The following is a 22,181-nucleotide window of genomic DNA, read 5'->3' on the forward strand; positions in this document are numbered from 1 at the left end:
ATTGAACAGTAGAACTTATCTTCAAAATCAGAGTGTTCAACACACCAGACTTCTCCACAGAACAGAAAGAGACTCTCAATGTCTCCGAAATCGTCAGAAAACTGTTCAAGCTACGGAACAGTGGGATTCCATTTTCAAGTCTGGCTAATGAAGAAGCCAACAAGACTCTTAAATTCTCTTTGAAAGAGTGACGGAGCTGTCGTTTGAGCTTCGTGCAAATAAAATAATCCTGTGCCCACAACTAGACTAGCTAGCGGTAAGTCCAGAGTCGAATCCACAGGGAACTGAATAGTAATTTCTCCTGTAAAGGGTGTCACTAAAAAGGTTTTGTTTTCTGCAGTGTTCTGACCAAAACGTGGTTATGGGCAGAACGGGTATCAAATCTAAACTGAAATAACAAAGTAGATAAATCAAATAACAAAACAATTCTGACTTGGGTTCGAATCACTAAACATGAATTGACACTCGATCATTGGTGCAAAGATTAATCACTATATTCACATACCAGTGGTTATAGGCATAAGAATTGTTGTGCCCCTATTGTCACTCGTCACGCACACAACAAACCCCTGCCCAATCTATCCTTTCAGTTTATGATTCCTTAGAAGGGTCAACTAATGGAAATCAACTACCCCGGACAACATCCACGCTCTCTGCGATGGCCTATCGCTAGTTGTGCTTTGCCCAGAATGCTTTAAGAACTAGATAGACCCACTTGACTCTTACGCCGATATTTTACAGCAGTCACGGCTCCAACACCAGTTGTACTATTTTGGAGGTCGATGGCAACTCGCCTTTTGCCCAAAGTATTACTTGTGGTCAGAACTTCCTAGTTAACTAGTGATCAATTAATTAACCAAGTTGTTACAACCTTTTTGGAATCAAACCTAGTGTATCGGGAGTATGCTCATATAGTTGTTATGCCCAAATTAGACCTCTCGAGTTTATTCATCCATGCTTAGATCATCTTACCCCAAATCAGAATATAAACTTAGCCAACCATAACGTAAATAACACAAGCAAAAGATTTGAAAGGAAACATAACTGGAATTGAAATGACTTAAATGAAAATCAAAGTACCTACGGCCGAAAATGCCATGCAAAACATAAAACGGTAAAGTACTAGGAAATTTCCCACAGCCTGGGCTAAGTGTCTAACTCTCAAATAATGCTCAACTAGACGGAAAATCAGCACACTTAGCTTGTGAAGCGCTTCGGGTATTTATAGGAGTCATTAGGGTTTTGAAGGCCCAGCCCATGACTTGCGGCCGGATCCATGCAATCATGGAGATGCGTATCCTTTTTCAGACCTAATCTTCATGAAGATATGTTTCCTTCTGGATAAGGCTGTGGTTTGGTCTTATCGGTCTCTTTTGGATAGCTACCACCTTCTGCCTTTCTCGGACTCCCACTTGCACTTCTTCATCGCCCGTCTGTTGCACCTCTGTCTTCTCTTTCCTTCCTTCTTTTTCTCGCCTGCCAGCTCTCGTGCGGTACTTATTGACATAAGGGAAAATCCTGCTTCCACAATCCCTTTGCTTCTGGCGCATACCTCTTTCACGAGAGGTGGCAGCGCTTCCGACCCCTGGAGTGTTCTGAGGATTCTTCTGCTTGGCTGACTTGGCTGCTCTGGCGTCCAGAGGAATCGCTTCCCCGCTGGCGGTCAGAGGAATGATCTCCGCTCTGGCTTCCAGAGGAATCGTTTCCCCGCTGGCGGTCAGAGGAATGATCTCCGCTCTGGCTTCCAGAGGAATCGTTTCCCCGCTGGCTTCCAGAGGAATCGTCTCCGCTCTGGCTTGGCAGACTCTTCTGCCCTGGCAGACTCCTCTTGCATGGCGGACTTCTCTGGCAGAGCCGACTCCGCTGGTGGCTATGATTCCTCTGCCTTTTTCGAATCCTCTGATACTCCATTTCTCTGCATTTTGGCTTCTTTCCCGCAAGTTGGTTCCTGTCATTGAACTATGCCCTCCTCGGCGACCAAACCACACAAACACACGGAAAAAGACTCGATCTAGACTAAAAACAAACACAAAAACAGAGCACAAACCTGGGCTCATCACACGCACACACTTTAAACACGATTGTCCTCAAGCGTGCACGCATGAATTTGCCCAGGAAACAGACACGAATGAAAAAGACACACAAAACTTAAAAAAAAACGAAAACACACAGCATGCTAAAACTCTCTCAGTCCAATAGTAAAATGAAGATCAAAAGAAACAACAAGTAGCTGGATCAAACAATCAAAACTGCCATCAGTTGAGTCAAGATCGAGTTGTGGGCATAAGGATGTTCCTCCCATTTCACTCTTTCTCTCAAGTGTTTAGGCTCGTGTTTACACTCCAGACATCTTGATTGGGTTCTGACCATAAGCTTGCCTATCTTCTAATATCTTCCCCTTTTGTCAAAGTCCTAGATGCATCTCTTTAGGTCTTTCATGGGTTGTAATGTGGCTTAAGGCATAAGGTGAGGATTTTTGGTACGAGGCTAAGGTCATACTGAACTTCATTCTGGGCAACTTACTTCCCAAATTCTTTTGATCCTTGCCTATTCTTACGGGCCTAAGCACATTCTTTCCCTTTATTCTTCCTCTCTTTTTTTTTTTCTTTTTCTCTTTCTTTTTCTTTTCATTTCTTTTTCTCTTTCTGGACTTTTCTTTGTTTTGGGATTTAGATTTCCCATATTTCATTTTCTTTGCACTAGTCCTGCCCATAGGATCCACTACACTATCTTCCCTTCTTTTGCCCTTAAGTTCAGTTTGACCGGGACGGCTCAAATCCAGGCAAATTTATAAGTGAATTCAAATGAATTATTAAGCTCAAAAGGGTTCACAAGTGATAGATGTAGGGTTGGTCAGTTTGGCTTTGTGGGCTAAAGAAAGAAAAATGCCTAAATCATTTAATACACCTAGACTGTGTACACAGGGTTCGATCAAGAATCAAGGTAAGTTCTAGCATTCCCCTTAATCAAGATGTCAAAATTCACACAATGAAAGAAAGAATTGTTTTGGCATAAAGTAACAATTTAAAATCTCAAATCCTCACAAGGTGTGCCCAATTCTCTATCCATCGTCCTCAACTACATACGGCATAGAGTTTGCTTAATCTCACTCACAAAATTGCACTTTCAAAGCATCACAAACTAAGAAACCTCGAATGTACAGCATGCTAGACACAAACTTTGAAACAAAAAGGATACCAGGTCTTCCCTCCCACTCACACACTTTGCCTTAAGGCAAAGGGTGTGAGAACAAGGATTACCTGGTAAAACCACAACAGACGTCTTGGCCCCCCACACACACACACTTTGCTTTGAGCAAAGTGGGTGTGTAGAAGGGGTCAAGGAAAACACAAACTAAAAACAAACGAACAAAAACAGAAACACCAACACAAACAATCAAACGCAAAACAAGAAGACGCAACAAAACAAAACAAAACAAACTAAAAACTAAACATCCTAGGGAGGGTAGAATTCAAGGAGCAGGTGCAGGTGGATACCTGAACCCCTGATGCTTGAAAAAGGCCAGGAGGGCCTTCTGGGTTGCCGCCAGTGCTATCTGGGTCTCGATTATCCTATTCTCAATCCTATCCAGCCTATCTCCTTCCTCCTCCGATTCTGGCTCCTCCACCTTTTCTTTCCCTTTTTCCTCAACTGGTCCTTGGGCTTCAGCTGCTGAAGATTCCCTCTCATCTGGATTGATAAATCTGGGAATACCCCGATCCATTCTGACGTCCTTCATGCGGATCAGGGCTTCGATGTTCAACTTCTCAGGCTCAATTCTGGTGTTCCCCTCCTCAATCTCAATCTCATTCATCTCGGCGAAAGCGGTGGTGAATTGAATGCAGGAAAGCCTCTGACTTGGCTTGCTGATTATGGAATCGATGTGCTCAATCAGAAAGGCCCCAAAGTTGAGCCTCACCCCGCTGTGCATAGCCCACAGGATGTAGAGATCCTTCTTGGACAAAGCATTTCCGCTGTCGAGCTTTCCGAAGAGGGAGTACGAGAGAATGCGATGGCAAACCCTCAGGGCTGAATCGCGAATCCTGTGCCCCTTAACCTTCTGAGTTCTGAACTGGCCTCCATCTCCTATTTTTGCCCTCATTTCATCCAATTCCTGTGCAGTGAATGTGGGGATTCCTCTCTTCGCCTCTTTGTAGTCCTTCTTCTGCAGATCCTTAAGCCTAATCATCCCAAGATTTTGGTTGAGCTCATTCACGGACATGTCTTTGATCTCCCCATTCATGGAGAAACTCATGCCCAAAGGACCACAGGCTTGGTTGATGTCCACCTGCACTGATTCAAATACTTCTCTCACCACCTCCTCGTAAGCGTGCCCTGGCCAATCCAAGAATTCCTTCCATCCGATGTTGTTGAAATACTCCTTTACCTTGTCCACTATGCCCAGGGGTTTTAGTGCGTCCATATCCGGAATCTTGGGCACATCAATCCCTCTCTCCGCCATTTTCTTGCTCCTTGGTGTAGATGCCGGTTCTTCCTTTATCATTCGGATTGGGTTTGGGTCTAACACCTTCTTCCTCCTTTTTGCCGGAGTTTCTTCTTGCTCCTCGCCGGAATCTCCCTGTTCTTCGCTCTCTGCAGCCGAACCAGATGGTTCGTTTCCTTCAGTGGATGATTCTTTGGCTGGCGTGGCCGATTTCTTGGCTGCCGGCTTCTTCCTCTTCTGGACAGCTGTGGTGCGCCTTTTCTTGGACGGCTCTCCCTTGCTTTCCTTCGCCTTGTTCGGTGTCGCTTTGCTCTCTCCTTCAACTACATGCTGGTCTCCGTCGCCGAGAGTAGGGACATCGATTTTCGCCGTGAGTTGCTCGATTGCATGTTCGTCTACCGACGAGGGGCTCTCGGTTAGCGCTGGGGTTTTGGATGAGGGAGTAGGTGTGGTTTCCATCGGAAATGGTTCTTTATGTGGGGTTTTCTTCAGTGCTTTTGGTTTTGACGGTGAGGGGTTTTCTCCGGTAAGGTCGATTTCTGTTCCGTCGGGTATTCCTCTAAGTTTGTTTTTGGGTCTGGTGGATACCATGGTGGCTGATGGTGGTTTTGGTATTCGAAAGGTCGGGAAAGTGGTGGTGATTATGGGAAGTTGGCTAATTAGGGGAATGACGTCGTGGTAGGGGTTTTTAGGGTTTTTGGGGGATGTAAAGGGCTGACAACTGTCACTTGATGTGACGTGCGTCTGGTGGTTTCAGCCGCGTTCTGCCCGAGAGCCCCCTTTTGCCCTGGAATCATTGCTTCTTCCGTCGACTGTCCTTTTGCCCATAACTCCTTCCCTGTTTCTGCAAGACAACTTCATACTTCCGCGAAGGCGGGAACTAAAACTCGCCCACAGCTGTGGGCATAACCGGGTTCCTAGGTAAACAAAAAAAACGAAAAACGAAACAAACTAAAAGTAAAGAAAAACTAAACGGAAATACCAGGTTACCTCCTGGCCAGTGCCCTATTTATCGTCCTGGGCATGACGTAGTACCTTTCAATTAATCCGAGGTGCTTGTGGCTGGGTCGAGATCCACTTCTTCCCCAGCATCGGGCTTATGCCCATAATAGGCCTTCAATCTTTGTCCATTCACCTTGAACACTTTCCCAGATTTTGGATTTTCGATCTCGACGGCTCCATTTGGGAATTGGGTCTTCAACATGAATGGGCCGGTCCACTTTGTACTCAGCTTGCCTTTTGTGAATTTGAACCGTGTCTGGTACAGGAGGACCTCTTGCCCATAGCTGAATTGCTTGCTTGTGATCAAGGCATCATGGCTCTTTTTCATTCTTTCCTTGTAGAGTACAGCATTGTCATATGCCTCCCTCCTGATTTCTTCGAGCTCTTGAATCTCTAGCTTCCTTGCTTGCCCTGCTTTGTCCCAATCATAGTTTACTTTCTTCATTGCCCAGAACGCCTTGTGCTCCAATTCCACCAGTAAATGACACCTCTTGCCATACACCATTCGATATGGTGACATCCCGAATGGAGTCTTATATGCAGTCCGATATGCCCATAAGGCATCTTCCAACTTGAGACTCCAGTCCTTCCCTGTTGGGCCAACGGTCTTTCGCAGAATCGTTTTGATTATGCGATTTGAAAGCTCGGCCTGTCCATTGGCTTGTGGGTGATAGGCTGTCGAAACTCGATGTTGGACTCCATACTTTTTGCACAAGTTTTCGACCGAGAAATTGCAAAAGTGGGATCCTTGGTCGCTGATGATTGCTCTGGGTACACCAAACCTGCAAAAAATGTTAGTCTTCAAGAAATTCACCACTACCTTTGAATCACTCGTTGGTGATGCTTTTGCCTCCACCCATTTGGAGACATAATCCACCAACAGTAGGATGTACAAATTTCCTCTCGAGCTGGGAAGAGGTCCCATGAAATCCATTCCCCAAATGTCAAAGATCTCTACGGGCATAATGGGCATCATGGGAATTTCATTCCTCCTGGTTATGTTCCCTTCTCGCTGGCATTGTGGGCAATTCTTGCAGATGGTGTAGCTGTCCTTAAAGATTGTTGGCCAATAAAAACCACACTCCAAAACCTTAGCTGCAGTCCTCTTATGCCCCAAGTGTCCCCCACACTCCTTCGAATGGCAGAATTCTAGGATGCTTCCTTGCTCCTCTTGTGGAATACATCTCCGAAGCATTTGATCTCCGCATTGCTTCCACATGTATGGGTCGTCCCATATGTATTCTCTGCTATCTTTGGCCAATTTCTTCTTCTGGGCATAAGTATACCCAGGGGGTACATATCCAGAGCAGAGATAATTGCTCAAATCAGCGTACCACGAATCTTCTCTTCTTCCCTGGGTATAGAACAATTGTTCATCCGGGAACGTCTCCTTGATTGGTTCCCCTTCTTCCTTCCTCACGATCCTACTGAGATGATCAGCCACTTGGTTCTGTGCTCCAGCTTTGTCCTTTATCTCCACGTCGAACTCTTGTAGTAGCAGGACCCATCGAATCAGCCTGGGCTTAGATTCCTTCTTGGCCAGAAGGTACTTCAGAGCCGCATGATCGGTGTAGACTGTGGTCTTTCCTTCAAGCAGATAAGATCTGAATTTTTCAAAGGCGAACACCACTGCCAACATCTCCTTCTCTGTCGTGGAATAATTGATTTGAGCTCCATTGAATGTCTTCGAGGCATAATAGATGACGTGACTCTCCTTTCTCCGCTTCTGCCCAAGCACTGCCCCTATGGCATATCCACTGGCGTCGCACATAATCTCAAAAGGCATTCCCCAGTCAGGGGGCTGTATTATGGGTGCGGAGATTAGATTGTTCTTCAAGATCTGGAACGCCTCCTTGCAATCCTCATCAAAATTCCACTCCACTTCATTTTGTAGCAGCCTTGTCATAGGTTGGGCAATTTTTGCAAAGTCCTTCACGAACCTTCTGTAGAAACCAGCATGCCCAAGGAATCCTCGTAGCTGTTTAATGTTAGTTGGATATGGTAGCTTGGCAATGATTTCAATTTTTGCTTTGTCCACCTCTATTCCTCTGCCTGATATTACATGTCCGAGCACAATTCCTTCTCTGACCATGAAGTGGCACTTCTCATAGTTCAACACCAAGCTCTTGTCCACACACCTTTGCAGCACCTTCTCCAGATTTGCTAAGCATGAGTCGAAGGTTTGCCCATACACCGTGAAATCATCCATGAAGACTTCGATGCATTTCTCAAGGAGATCTGAGAATATGCTCATCATGCATCTTTGGAATGTGCCTGGGGCGTTGCAAAGCCCAAAAGGCATCCTCCGGTAGGCAAACGTCCCAAAAGGGCAAGTGAACGTCATTTTGCCTTGGTCCTCTTCTGCGACCCAAATCTGCATGTAGCCTGAGTATCCATCTAGAAAGCAAAAATACTGATTCCCCGCAAGTCTTTCCAGCATCTCATCGATGAAGGGCAAAGGAAAGTGATCCTTCCTCGTCTTCTGGTTGAGCTTGCGGTAATCAATACACACCCTCCAACCGGTTTGCAACCTTGTAGCAATCAATTCTCGGAATTCATTCTCCACCACTTGTATGCCCGACTTCTTGGGTACAACGTGTATTGGGCTTACCCACCTGCTATCGGATACTGGGTATATTATGCCCAAATCCAATAGCTTGAGTATTTCTTTCATCACTACTTCCTTCATAGCTGGATTCAGTTTCCTCTGGGGATCTCTGACTGGAATTGAATCTTCCTCTAACAATATGTGGTGCATGCATACGGTGGGGCTTATTCCCTTTATATCGGCTAGAGTCCATCCAATTGCTTCCTTGTATTTTCCCAAAGTCATCTTAACTCTGTTTTCGTCTTCAAGTGTCAACTTTGAGTTGATGATCACGGGCAAAGTGTCATCCTCGCCCAAAAATATATATTTGAGGTGTTTGGGCAGAGACTTCAGCTCGAGCTTGGGTGCCCTTTGGATCGAAGGTACCAGTCGGTCTTCCTCCTTCAAGGTTGGGATTTTCAGTGCCTCAGTGTAGTTGACTTCTGTGCTCCACGTATTTAGTTCCTTCACCGCTTCCTGCAAATGCTCCTCTTGCAAGTCCTCCTCTGTTATGGCATTCTGGATTATTATGTCATATAGCTCCTTGAATGCTGCTATAGGCAAAACCTCCTCAACAACTTTCTCGATCATGTCGACACTTCTCACCATCTCTGTATCAGCTGGATGCTTCATGGCATTGTATATGTCGAAGGTTACCGTTTCCCCTTCAAACTGACATGTTAGCTTCCCCGTATCACAATCTATGCGAGTCCTGGCAGTCTTTAGAAATGGTCTGCCCAAAAGCATTACAGGATCTCGTGCTTTTGACTTCCCCATGTCGAGAATGTAAAAATCCGCTGGAAAGATGAGTTCCTCCACTTTGACCAGCACGTCTTCCAATATCCCCTCTGGGTAGACACTTGATCGATCTGCCAGTTGGATTACCACTCGGGTGGGCTTCAGCGGTCCTATCTCCAGATCCTGGTACAAGGATAAGGGCATAACGTTGATGGATGCCCCCAAATCGAGCATCGCTTTCTCCACTTTCATTGTTCCTATCACACAAGGAATGTAGAACATCCCAGGATCTCCACACTTTATCGGCATATCTCTTTGTAAGACCGCGGATACAGATTCTCCCACTTGAAATTTCGCATCATCAGTGTATTTGACTTTCCTAGTGCAGAGTTCTTTGAGAAATTTCGCACATCTGGGCATAGAGCGTAATGCGACCAAAAGGGGCATATTGCCTTCCACCTTCTTGAAGATTTTGACCAGCTCGGTTAATTCTTCTTTTTCTTGTTCCTTGGCTGCTCTGCCTGGGAAAGGGAGTATGGGCTCGGTCTGGTTTGCTTTCTCTTTTCCTTTCCCTATCGCCTTCCGCTTTGCCTCTTTCTCTCTGGCCAATTCTTCCTCATCTGCTGATCCCATTCCGACTTGCTCGTTAATCTCTGATTCTTCTCATTTTTTCTCTGTCACCACTTCGGGTAGTTCCTTTCCTCCTCTGAGCGTCATGGCATTCACCTTCTTCACCTCCACTTGGGACGGGAGTGTCCCTTGTTTGCTTTCAAGTCTGGCAACTGCTTGGGCAAGATGTGATAGTTGGGAGTTCACATTCTGCATTCCTCCTCTTGTCTCCATTATGAATTTTTCGGTCTCACTCTGGAACTTCACTTGTTGCTGAGCCATTTGATGCACTAGCTCTGATAAGGAGGATCCTCTTGCCTGTTGAGGTTGTTGCGAGTATTGTGGTAGGTTACTCGTTTGCCCTTGGTTTGGCCCCAAATAGTGGTTGTTGCCGTACCTAAGGTTCTCATGCTGCCTCCATCCTTGATTGTTACACTGCTGTCTGTAGGGCTCAAAAGGTTTCTGGTTCTGCCCTCCATTGTTTCCTCCTAGCTGTTGCCCAATGGCATTAAGCTCTTCATCTTCGAAAAGTTATGGACATTCATCGGTTGCATGTGAAGTTGCCATGCAGAGTTGGCATGCCCTCACAGGCTTCCGAATGTTGGGATTTCCCTGATTGGGTGCTCCTTGGTTCGTCATAAACTTCTCGAACATGTTGCATAGCTTATCCAACTTTTCGTCTTGGGCAGAGGTGGCTGGCGTCAGAGGGTTCCTGACTATAGTTCCTTCCTCATCTCTCGATTCCTCTGCCATGTCAGCTATGAGTTTGAAAGCCTCCGCTGCGGATTTGTTTAAGATCGATCCTCCACATGCAGCGTGTAACCATTGCCTATCTTGCCTCCGGAGTCCTCCCACGAAATACCTAATAAGATCATGATCCGGTATTTGGTGTTGTGGGCATTTGGCCAGCATCTGCTTGAACCTTCCCCAGTACTCATATAAAACTTCTGCTGATCCCATCTTTATATTGCTTATTCGAGTCCTCAGATTCTGGATCCGGGCAGCTGGAAAGTATCGCTCCAAAAACTTGCTTTGTAGCTCCTGCCATGTTCGGATACTTCCTTCGGGTAAATCATACAACCACTCCCTCGCTCCTTCTAACAGAGAGAACGGAGAAGTGAGGAGTCGGATGTATTCGCCAAGTGCTTGGCTAGCGGTGCGCACCGTTCCACATGCCATCTCAAAATCTTGTAAATGCCTTCGAGGGTCCTCTCCGGGCATATCACTGTATTTGGGTAGGATCTGGATAAGAGTATGCTTCAGCTCCCAATTTCCAGTGATCTCCGGCAGTACTATGGCTGAGGGCCGGAGGTTCAGGTTGCTTGGAAACATCATGTCTCGAAGAGTTTTGTTGGCGTTATCATTCTGCCCTTCTGGATTTTCCGCCATCTCTCTCTCCGCTGCTCTCTGTCTCTCTGCTTCTAACTGTCTCTCTCTGGCTTGTGCCTCTTGTTCTGCCCTGCGTCTGGCAGCGTTGTTCTCTCGAGCAATTCTTTCGATATCCTCGTGGAACAAAAGATCTTCGTTACCTGCACTCCTGGTACGACGCATGCACAAACGTGAAGGTAAAACTCACACAAAAAAAATCACAAAAGAGATTACTAGCGCTTTCAGTTCCCCGGCAACGGCGCCAATTTGACGGAGCTGTCGTTTGAGCTTCGTGCAAATAAAATAATCCTGTGCCCACAACTAGACTAGCTAGCGGTAAGTCCAGAGTCGAATCCACAGGAAATTGAACAGTAATTTCTCCTGTAAAGGGTGTCACTAAAAAGGTTTTGTTTTCTGCAGTGTTCTGACCAAAACGTGGTTATGGGCAGAACGGGTATCAAATCTAAACTGAAATAACAAAGTAGATAAATCAAATAACAAAACAATTCTGACTTGGGTTCGAATCACTAAACATGAATTGACACTCGATCATTGGTGCAAAGATTAATCACTATATTCACATACCAGTGGTTATAGGCATAAGAATTGTTGTGCCCCTATTGTCACTCGTCACGCACACAACAAACCCCTGCCCAATCTATCCTTTCAGTTTATGATTCCTTAGAAGGGTCAGCTAATGGAAATCAACTACCCCGGACAACATCCACGCTCTCTGCGATGACCTATCGCTAGTTGTGCTTTGCCCAGAATGCTTTAAGAACTAGATAGACCCACTTGACTCTTACGCCGATATTTCACAGCAGTCACGGCTCCAACACCAGTTGTACTATTTTGGAGGTCGATGGCAACTCGCCTTTTGCCCAAAGTATTACTTGTGGTCAGAACTTCCTAGTTAACTAGTGATCAATTAATTAACCAAGTTGTTACAACCTTTTTGGAATCAAACCAAGTGTATCGGGAGTATGCTCATATAGTTGTTATGCCCAAATTAGACCTCTCGAGTTTATTCATCCATGCTTAGATCATCTTACCCCAAATCAGAATATAAACTTAGCCAACCATAACGTAAATAACACAAGCAAAAGATATGAAAGGAAACATAACTGGAATTGAAATGACTTAAATGAAAATCAAAGTACCTACGGCCGAAAATGCCGTGCAAAACATAAAACGGTAAAGTACTAGGAAATTGCCCACAGCCTGGGTTAAGTGTCTAACTCTCAAATAATGCTCAACTAGACGGAAAATCAGCACACTTAACTTGTGAAGCTCTTCGGGTATTTATAGGAGTCATTAGGGTTTTGAAGGCCCAGCCCATGACTTGCGGCCGGATCCATGCAATCATGGAGATGCGTATCCTTTTTCAGACCTAATCTTCATAAAGATATGTTTCCTTTTGGATAAGGCTGTGGTTTGGCCTTATCGGTCTCTTTTGGATAGCTACTGCCTTCTGCCTTTCTCGGACTCCCACTTGCACTTCTTCCTCGCCCGTCTGTTGCACCTCTGTCTTCTCTTTCCTTCCTTCTTTTTCTCGCCTGCCAGCTCTCGTGCGGTACTTATTGACATAAGGGAAAATCCTGCTTCCACAATCCCTTTGCTTCTGGCGCATACCTCTTTCACGAGAGGTGGCAGCGCTTCCGACCCCTGGAGTGTTCTGAGGATTCTTCTGCTTGGCTGACTTGGCTGCTCTGGCGTCCAGAGGAATTGCTTCCCCGCTGGCGGTCAGATGAATGATCTCCGCTCTGGCTTCCAGAGGAATCGTTTCCCCGCTGGCTTCCAGAGGAATCGTCTCCGCTCTGGCTTGGCAGACTCTTCTGCCCTAGCGGACTCCTTTGCCCTGGCAGACTCCTCTTGCATGGCGGACTTCTCTGGCAGAGCCGACTCCGCTGGTGGCCATGATTCCTCTGCCTTTTTCGAATCCTCTGATACTCTATTTCTCTGGCATTTTGGCTTCTTTCCCGCAAGTTGGTTCCTGTCATTGAACTATGCCCTCCCAGGCGACCAAACCACACAAACACACGGAAAGAGACTCGATCTAGACTAAAAACAAACATAAAAACAGAGCACAAACCTGGGCTCATCAAAGAGCAAACTGAATCAACGGAGAGCACTGTTACTCTTTCTCACCTCCTGCCTGAATACACGATGCTAAGCAAAATCATCCAGAAATGCTGGATAGGGGCAACAGGCACCCTTGACAAAGCTTCGCAACCGTAGAAGAATGTGATGGCAGCCCTTCTGAAGGATAAAGCCATCAATTGAGAAGAAGCTTATCTGAAACTGCTCTACAACGAAGCGCACAACACAAGACCTGCAACAATGGTTCGACAAGGGAACAGGGTGTCCCAGATCATCATTTGTGGAATGCGACATCACCGCAATTTGTACTGGCCAGAGATGATTCAGTTCTCGAACAGCCTTCGACTTTTCAAAACTGCAAAAGGAGGACCCAAATTTTCTCCTAACATGAAGGTAATCAATATCTCTTCGCCCCAGTCCTCTGCATCAGATGTCTCTGAATCTCCCACTCCAAATCCCACTACTCACATAAATGTGCCTCGTCGTTCTCGTTCCACCCTACCCCAAAAGACATCCCAGAATATCTCCAAGCCAATCCCAAAAACTACCTCCAGAAAGCCTATTTCTCCGAAATCCAAAGGCAAAGCAGTTATGGAGCTGATCCCTAAACCAGCTCCTACTGGTTTGACTGAGAAAACTCAAGCAGTCACTGAACTGCAGTCAGAAGTTCAACGTGATGCAACAAATCACCTCCAACGCCTCTTTGGTGATTTCGATACATCACTTGAAGTCTATCAAAACCTTCATAGACTTCTCACTTACATTTTCCTGAAGACGGCACCCTGCCCTCAGGTCAACAGTCTTCACAGTACTCAAGCCAAAGACTCGTTTGAAATGGAAGAGGCGTCCTTGGTCAGCCTTTTTCAAATCAAGAAAGTTTGGGATATAATCTATGGTTTTGATAGATTCGCCATGGATTATCTGGATTCCTTCAATCAGTCCAGGCATCCCACTCCATTCAATGACGATGCTGGCACTTCTAAAGTTTCTGAAGAGCCTTCCATCTCTGAATGTGTAGCTGATTTACCCAGTAAATCGCCACATCGCCAGGATCCCCAAGAAGCACCTGCATGTGACACTCCTCCACCAGAGGAATCTGCAGCTGACTTTGTTTCTTCTGGACGACTGATGACTGATCCGATCAGTCAGTTGAATTCTGAGCCTTCAACTTTTCTACCAACCTCAGTTGGAGACAACCAAGCCGGTGTCATTGAAGTGGATGCACCTTTCTGCTCATCGCCTGCAGCAGAAATGAAATCAGCCAGCAATGCTGATCCTTCATGTGACAACCCGCTCTTTTATCAGTATTTAATTCCAGTATTGCGTGTTTATTTATCTATTTGCCAGTAAATGAAGCACCTTATGTTTTCAGCTATGTTTCTGAATTACGTATTTTGGAGGCAGAGTCACTACACTAGCAGTATGCATTTTTATTTATCTTCGCGTGTTTAAGATCGCGACGAGAATCTTTGAGTCGATGAATAATTATTATTCAAAGTTATAACCAACTTAGCAAAGTTGTGTTATTTATCAAGATGGAGTTTATTTCATGTAGTTACTTAAGTCGTGAATTATTTCTGACTTTGAAGCTAATTAAATCTACAGATTTAATTTAAGAATTAGAATGACGAACGAATTAAATCTACGGATTTAATTTAGCATTTACCGACTTTAGCAGAAACGCGAAACCAGTATTTCAAATACAGGGAAACCAACACTGAAGGATTTTACTTAGATCACATCACCATCCACGCCACCCTACCCTGCCAACGTCATAATTGGGGAAAAGAAGGAAAAAGAGAGAATAGAAAAGGTGGATAAGGTGCTGCAGCAACAGCCATTGGCTGGGCAGCCGAAAGGCCTCCCACGCAAGACTGCAGCAACAGCTCTCCTCCCATTGGCTGGGCAGCCGAAAGGCCTCACGTCAAGACTGCAGCAGCAGCCCTTCCCATAGGCTGGGCAGCCGAACGGCCTCACGTCAAGACTGCAGCAGCAGCTCTTCCCATTGGCTGGGCAATCGAAAGGCCTCACGCCATGCAGTACCAACCAATGCCCTTCTTTCGGCACTCAAGTGCACATCAGCCGAGCTCCAACTATAAATTCACCCTTCAAATCCTTGAGCCACCCCTTTTTCCTTTCAACACTTAGAATTTTCAGCAGCAACAGCAAGAAGTTTCATCTCTCTCGACGCCTTGCACGAAGAGGAGTAGAGCGAGATTCTTGCTACTGCCTTTAACAAGGTAAAAACTCGACTTAATTTTCCACCCTTCGCCATGTTTCTTTCCACCTGTTTTCGGCCTAAGAACAGCAGCCATTCATTTTCAGTTTGCACCTCGACGCTCGAAAAAGCGAGAGAGAAACCATCGTTCTTTACCCAACCAAAGCACGCGAGATATCAAGGTAACCTTCGACCTCTGTTGCTACTCCAATCAGCATGAATCACACTCACGGAAATCATGTTTTATGGGATGCAAACGAATGAACAAAAAGCATGTTAAGTCACGTTTTAGTGGAACCTACAACTTGAACCTTGATGAACGACGAGAACTTTAGCTTTAAACGTAGACGAACGTGAATAATCACAGCATGCTCACATTGGTAGAGATTTAGGTCTGTATACGAGTGAGAATCGAGGCGAGATAAGGACGGAGAATTCTGGTTTTGGAAACTGGAGTCCCCGTCGCTTTTCCCAGAGTAGAAGAATAGCCAGAGGAATGGCCAGAGCAGCGGGGACAAGTCCAGCGGGGACAAGCCCAGCGGGGACTGATCACTATTTTATTAGCAACAAAAATACCGCAACTACACGGTGTAATCGTAGCACATAAATAGCAAGCAGAGTATCGTATCCACAGAGACTGTAAAACGAAATTACTTTATCTATCTCCTAAACAGACTCTAACAGTAAACAGGCAAAACAAGGATGAATATGATTTACGAACTGAAATTAATAAAATAAAATCTAAAGAGCATATAACGATAACTAACTCAAACGTGAAGAAATTCCGACCCTAGGGATGTACTTTCACTAATCAACTACATGCATTCAACCTATTGATTCAATTACCAATTTTAATCCAACCCTGATGAAAGATCACTATATTATTCACAAGCGTCTCTAACGACCACCTATAAACGTAGATTAATAAATCCCTTTTCGCATTCAAGACTCCAAGGAATAAATTAACTCCAAATAGCACATAAAGAATAGCTTCCTATAGCTTCACCTATCGCATTCAAGACTCAAGGCTAACACTATATCATGCATTCCTGAATCGGCTGAACAATTATCACATTCAAGACTCAAACTGAACAGCTAGACATGTAAATCATTGATCAGATAATTCACAATAGAATAAGCACCAAGAATCATGAATCATAAGTTGGAAGGCAAATTGATATCAATAAATTAAAAACACATAATTAATTAGCTATGTACAAACCCTAGGTTCAGAATAAAAGAACTAGCTAGACATATTGAAATAAAACATAAACATAATTAAAGAGAAAGCAATTGTAAAAACTGAATTGTATAAAAACCGAATAAAAACTGAAGTAGCGACTTGAATCTTCAATCTTGATCCAAGCCTTGAAAACTAGAAAGCAATGAAATTCTAACGCTAAAAAAAAAAACTGAAATATGAATGCTAAGGTTCTGGGGTGTGAGGTGTGTCTCGAATAGGTCAAAGGAAGGCCTATTTATAAGCTTCAGATTTCCTTCGGATCACCATGAAAGTTGCCATGCAAAGTAGAATTCTAATGGTAACAGAATCGTGTGAATTAAGACAACTCTCCAGCTAGATGCGCGCTCCGGAAAAACTCTATCATTCGCGCTGAAATCGCAGCTCTCGCCAGAGGAATGGATGTCACTGTAGTGACCCGCTCTTTTATCAGTATTTAATTTCAGTTTTGCATCTAACTGCCAGTACGTGAAGCACTTTATATTTTCAACTATGTTCTAAATTTCGTATTTTGGAGACAGAGTCACTACACTAGCAAGTATGCATTTATTTATCTTCGCGTGTTCAAGACCGCGATGAGAATCTTTGAGTTGATGAATGATTATTTTTCCGAGTTATAACCAACTTAGCTAAGTTGGGGAGTTTATTTCACATTGTTACTTAAGTCGTGAATTATTTCCGACTTTGAAGCTAATTAAATCTACGGATTTAATTTAAGTATTTGAATGACGAACGAATTAAATCTACGGATTTAATTTAGCATTATCGATGTTAGCAAGCACGAAACCAGTATTTCTAATACTGAGAGTGACCGACACTGAAGGATTTTATTTAGATCTTCTCTTAGATCACCTCACCACTCACGCCACCCAATCCTAACACTTGCCAACGCTACAAGTAAAGAAAAGAAGGAAAAATGGAGAAAAGGAAAAGTGGAAAAGGTGCGGCAGCAGCCCCCATTGGCTGGGCAGCCGAAGGGCCGCCTGCTGCACCCCTCTCCCACGCCACACTCCACCTCCACGCCAGACCAGAGCAGCCACGGCAGCAGCCTCCATTGGACGAGCAGCCGAAAGGCCACACTCCATCTCCACGCCGGCAGAGCAGCAGCAGCCCTCCCCACGCAACACCACAGCAGAGCTCAGCACGCCTGCTGCACCCCTTTTCCACGCTGTGCAGAGCTACAGCCGAAGCTCTCCCCCTTAGGCACTCAAGTGCACCTACCAAGCTCCTATATAAACTCCCCTTCAACCCCCTTGTGCCACTCCTTTCCCCTTTCGGCACACTGAATATTCAGCAGCAACAGCAAGAGCTTCACCTCTCTCGATGCCTTGCACCTCGACGATCGAAAATGCGGAAGGGAAACCATCGTTTTTACCCGACCAAAGCACGCGACATCAAGGTAACTCTCGACCTCTTTTGCCACTCCTTTCAAGCATGAATCACACGCTCGTAAAGCATGTTTTAGGCTCGAGATACGCACGAACACAAGAAGCATGTTAAGTCACTTTGCCGGTAGAACCCACGGCTTAAAACCTTGATTAAACGACGAGAACGTTAGCTTTAAGCGTAGATGAACTTGACCAAGCACAGCATGCTCACCTAGGTATAGATTTAGGCCGGTGTACGAGTGAGAATCGAGGCAAGAAAGGGCGAAGAACTCTGGTTTTGGATACTGGAAGTCCTCGTCGTTCTACCCAGAAATACCAGAGCAGAGCTGGAAATTCCAGAGCAAAGCTGGAAATACCAGAGCAGAGCTGGAATACCAGAGCAGAGCTGGGAATACCAGACCAGAACTGGAAATTCCAGAGCAGAGCTGGAAATACCAGAGCAGAGCTGGGAATACCAGAGCAGAGCTGGAATCCCAGAGCAGAGCTGGAAATACCAGAGCAGAGCTAGGGAATTCCAGAGCAAAGCTGGAAACCCAGAGCAGAGCTGGAATACCAGAGCAGAGCTGGAAAACGCCAGAGCAGAGCTGACCAGAACAGAGCCGAACATCCAGAGCTGACTTTCGGAGGACAGAGCTGACTTTCCAGAGCTAAGTCGCCAGAGCTGACTTTCGGAGGCCAGAGCTGACTTTCCAGAGCTAAGTCGCCAGAGCTGACTTTCGGAGGCCAGAGCTGACTTTTCAGATCTAACTCAGCCAGAGCTGACTTAGAAGCCAGAGCTGATTTCCAGAGCAGAGAACGAAGAGACAGAGCAGATCGAGAGAGAGAGAGAGAGAGATAAGAACTTAAGGTGTTTGAGTTTTTTTTTTTTTTCCCTTTGCCTATACGAAGGGGGAATTATGTTTAAGTGGCAGTTAGAACACCCTAATGAGAACGAATCAATATAGTTAATTACTTGACTTCATGAGACGAAACCTAGTTGGTTTAAATCGTTTTGATAACAAGGACTAGTGATAAAGTTTCCCTAAGTATTATCTCAGTAATAAAAAGGGAATATGAGTCATGCATATTCATTATACGCATTCTCATTTATTTGAGAATTTTCATCGAGCTAAGGTTTGACCTTATGTTCTCGCATTAAAGGTTAAGAGCAAGAGTAAGAGCTAGTCAGGAGTCACTAAGTTATGACGAAGGTTTGCTTATCAGGTGGGTATTACTTTCATATATATCAAATGAGTTTAAATGTTACGTTCAAAGCAAGTTATTTCATGATAAAATCTTTGAATGAAAGTTATTTCAAGTATTGTCTTGCCATAAAGTGTTTCAGTTTTAGTATGATATCTATCTGCTTTGGCTTTGCCAATGATGTAATCGAATTCGGGTCTTGAGCAGTTGATAGCTATCCTGCCTTGACTAGTGTACACGAGGGACCGTGAGCCATCTAGCGGGTTGGCCGGTCCGGTGTCCGTTGAGAGGTGGCCACCTCTCCGGCACGAAGTTCCAGATATGATAGATGATGAGAGAACTTAGTCTGCGCAGACGAACTTTAAGTATCACGAAAGAATTTAGTAAGCTTGGGCCTATTTAGCTAAAACTCCCTTGCTGTACTGTTTATGATGGCATGACAATTTACAGTTTTATGAAGCATGTATTTTTATACTTAGGCATACGTGCCCACTGAGTACTCTAGTACTCAGCCCTGCATATATTTCTAAATGTGCAGGTTGAGCAGTGGCTGATGAAGATGAAGTGACGAGTGGAGCTTTTGTCATAAGTTTATTGAATGAACTCTTGGATACATGTCTTCATACATGTAGTTCAGATTTGTTAATCCGCTGCGTACTCCCAAGTTTTATGCCTTTTAAGTCAAGTCGGATTCATCCGAGTGTACAAGTTATTCGAGCCCTTATGATTAAACAACAATTCTTTATAAATTTCCGCTGCGTATTCTTCAGTAATCAGCCCTTTTGATTTAAGTCGGATCCCTCCGAACTTACTAGTTATTTGAATCGTCGTGGCTAAACATAAGTTATATTATAAATGTTTCCCCTTCACTGTCAATGATTGAGTCCGACCCCCCATTATATTTTCACGCCCCTTTCTATCCCCGCTTCAAATCTCCCTCCCTTGGTCACGGTTTCCCGGCTTAGTTATCCTTAATTAAGATAGTGACACGGGCCGTGACAGAGTGGTATCAGAGCAGTTCGTTTGCTCTGAATCCAAGAGTTACCCAGTTAGTCCTGAATTTATATTAGTTTGGAAGAGTCAATCGACAAGAGCTCAGCACTTCATCACATCGTCATGCTCAACGAGAAAGAAAATGGTAATGATTTTCAAACGTTGAAAAGTTCACGTTTCATGCGAATGTACTGATGCTTACATTCGAGATGTATGCTTTATTAATTGATTTGATATCTCAATGAACTTAGATGCGTTAAGAATGCATGATCACTGTTACGAGAAGAACAGTAGAAACTAGAAACTCAGTTATCTTTCACTATAGCCATAGAAAAGAGCCAAGAAAGAGGAGGAAAATCAAATGTCACTTGAAGAGACACGAGAATCCAATGAGAAGGTATGCAATAAGATGAAAAGAAGAGTGTCACACACGAGTAAGTGACACAGGCATAGTTCATTATTCGGGCTGTTCACACGTGACAGAATACCGAACCAACTATTGCTTTACCCGACCAGAACTTAGTTGAGACATTGCTCATAGCGATGAGAGTGACTTATGCAACTAGCTAGCGGTGGTGTGATGAGTTAATACTCATTTCAAACCCCTCAATTATCACCAGTTATGACATGAAGAGAACCTTCATGATTTATGTTCTAATTTCAGAGCTAGGCTCACAAGGGGTTATAACGCTTTGTGTATGATGACATAATATTGCGATTAGAACTATTAGCTTACAGTTTTAGATACTCGAAACCTTTCTGATTAAAGTTACCTATTACGTTACACGTGAGCTTGTTTTAGAACCCATGTTGATTACGATCACCTACTACGAATCGAAGGACGAGATGCGAGGGGAATGAGTTCCCGAAGATGGTTAAGAGTTCAATAAGAGTTAGAAGCATCGACAACGGATCGATATTGAAGTTAAGGAATTGGGATTCTAATGAGACACTGCGAGTATACTCAAGTTAAGTATACACACCTTAGACTATCAGAGATATCGCCCTTGTTAGAACGTATTGGATTAGACATTTAGTTTAGTAAGAAGAATGAAAGTATTGACTAAGATCATTACATGCCTTAGCATTTCGTATGGTGACACATACCCTGTAAAGATGCTCAGAGAAACAAAATCCACTCCTGATGGAAGGTATGATGATTAAGAAGGCCTTTAGCAAAGGCATGGGAGAGCGCTTCAAATTATATGGTTGCATTTCAAGCGCTATGAGAAGGAACACAAAGTACTAGAAGTACTACATTAAGATCATGTAGAGGAAGATTGTCGAGTAAGGTTGAGCCTACCTTATTTCGCCTATAGAAAATGTTTATGGATTGCATTAAATTAGGAGGCAGACTCCAAGTTTGAGAAGCTCTAGAATATTCTAAAGGACATGTTCAAGATGTTAAGGAGAAGTGGTGATTTTAGACCAAATATATCTTTTGCAGCCAATGATCAAGACCTACCAAGTTTGGAAAAGTATTTCCATGTGACTGAGAAGTAATTGTGTTGGACCTGGCCAGTCCACATGACCAAAATCTCAGTAGTCGTCATATATGGGTCTCTACACCTATATATGTAAAACCTTCATCTGAAAAGCCAAACGAGTTCAGACTATTAGGTCATTTCGTTTCGACCTTTTAGTCAATTCATTTCTACCCTATGGTTATTCAATTCAATTGTTTGGCAAATTATTGGAACACTTTGCCCAATTGTCATTTGTGATTTGAATCATTGCGATCTACTAACTGTTGGTAGATTTCCTGTGACCCAAAGACAAGCAAGTATTCACTAGATTAAATCAGTCAGACACGAATGCCTCGACCCAAGGGTCAAGCACGTGATGCTTTTAGACCATCCCGTATGTTTTTAGTAGGATGTTATTCGTGTTTTTCGGAAACGATGATTGATCCGATGCTTATGTATGCCCCTATGTTGGCTTAGTTGTTTTGACTGGTACTAAAACACTGGTCTACCGGACGTAACGTGACTAAATTCTTTTGTGATGATTTTGTTAGACCGCCCATCCATCACGTGTAGTACCTGGATAGACCAATAGATCTAGATTCGAATGTTGATGTAAAAGTCCTCATCAAGGCAATTTTCCATAACTATTTAGTGACATTACCGATCTTTTGCGGCAAGCCACTTCCGCCACGTTTTACTCATATGTTAGCAGGAGAGAAAAGTTTTAGGACCAGACATGGTCGATGAAATGGTTGAGATAGTCCGCTAGATCAAAGGACGAATAAAGAAAGCACAGAATAGACAGAGATCTTACGCCGTTTCACGCCAAACCGAGTTACATTTTGA

General features: G+C 44.2%; 1 protein-coding gene across 1 annotated transcript; it reads right to left on the reverse strand.

The window, feature by feature from the left end:
• Positions 1-9,434: 9,434 nt before the first annotated feature.
• LOC131018672 (uncharacterized) lies at positions 9,435-13,024 on the reverse strand. Its single transcript, XM_057947386.1, has 3 exons — positions 12,897-13,024; positions 9,969-10,917; positions 9,435-9,872 (listed from the first exon to the last, which is right to left on the reverse strand). Exons 1-3 carry the CDS (start codon positions 13,022-13,024, stop codon positions 9,435-9,437), a joined length of 1,515 nt encoding a protein of 504 aa, XP_057803369.1.
• Positions 13,025-22,181: the final 9,157 nt, after the last annotated feature.

Source organism: Salvia miltiorrhiza, chromosome 3, assembly GCF_028751815.1.
Source record: "Salvia miltiorrhiza cultivar Shanhuang (shh) chromosome 3, IMPLAD_Smil_shh, whole genome shotgun sequence".
Taxonomy (NCBI): domain Eukaryota; kingdom Viridiplantae; phylum Streptophyta; class Magnoliopsida; order Lamiales; family Lamiaceae; genus Salvia; species Salvia miltiorrhiza.

What these genes read in the sequence shown, in the direction of transcription:
- LOC131018672 (XM_057947386.1), bottom strand. Translation starts at nt 13,024, where the DNA reads ATGGCTTTATCCTTCAGAAGGGCTGCCATCACATTCTTCTACGGTTGC. An exon ending in ATCGTGTATTCAGGCAGGAG is followed by an intron (nt 10,918 to 12,896) that starts GTGAGAAAGAGT and finishes GCGTCGTACCAG; the next exon opens with GAGTGCAGGTAACGAAGATC. An exon ending in ATCCCAACATTCGGAAGCCT is followed by an intron (nt 9,873 to 9,968) that starts GTGAGGGCATGC and finishes ATTGGGCAACAG; the next exon opens with CTAGGAGGAAACAATGGAGG.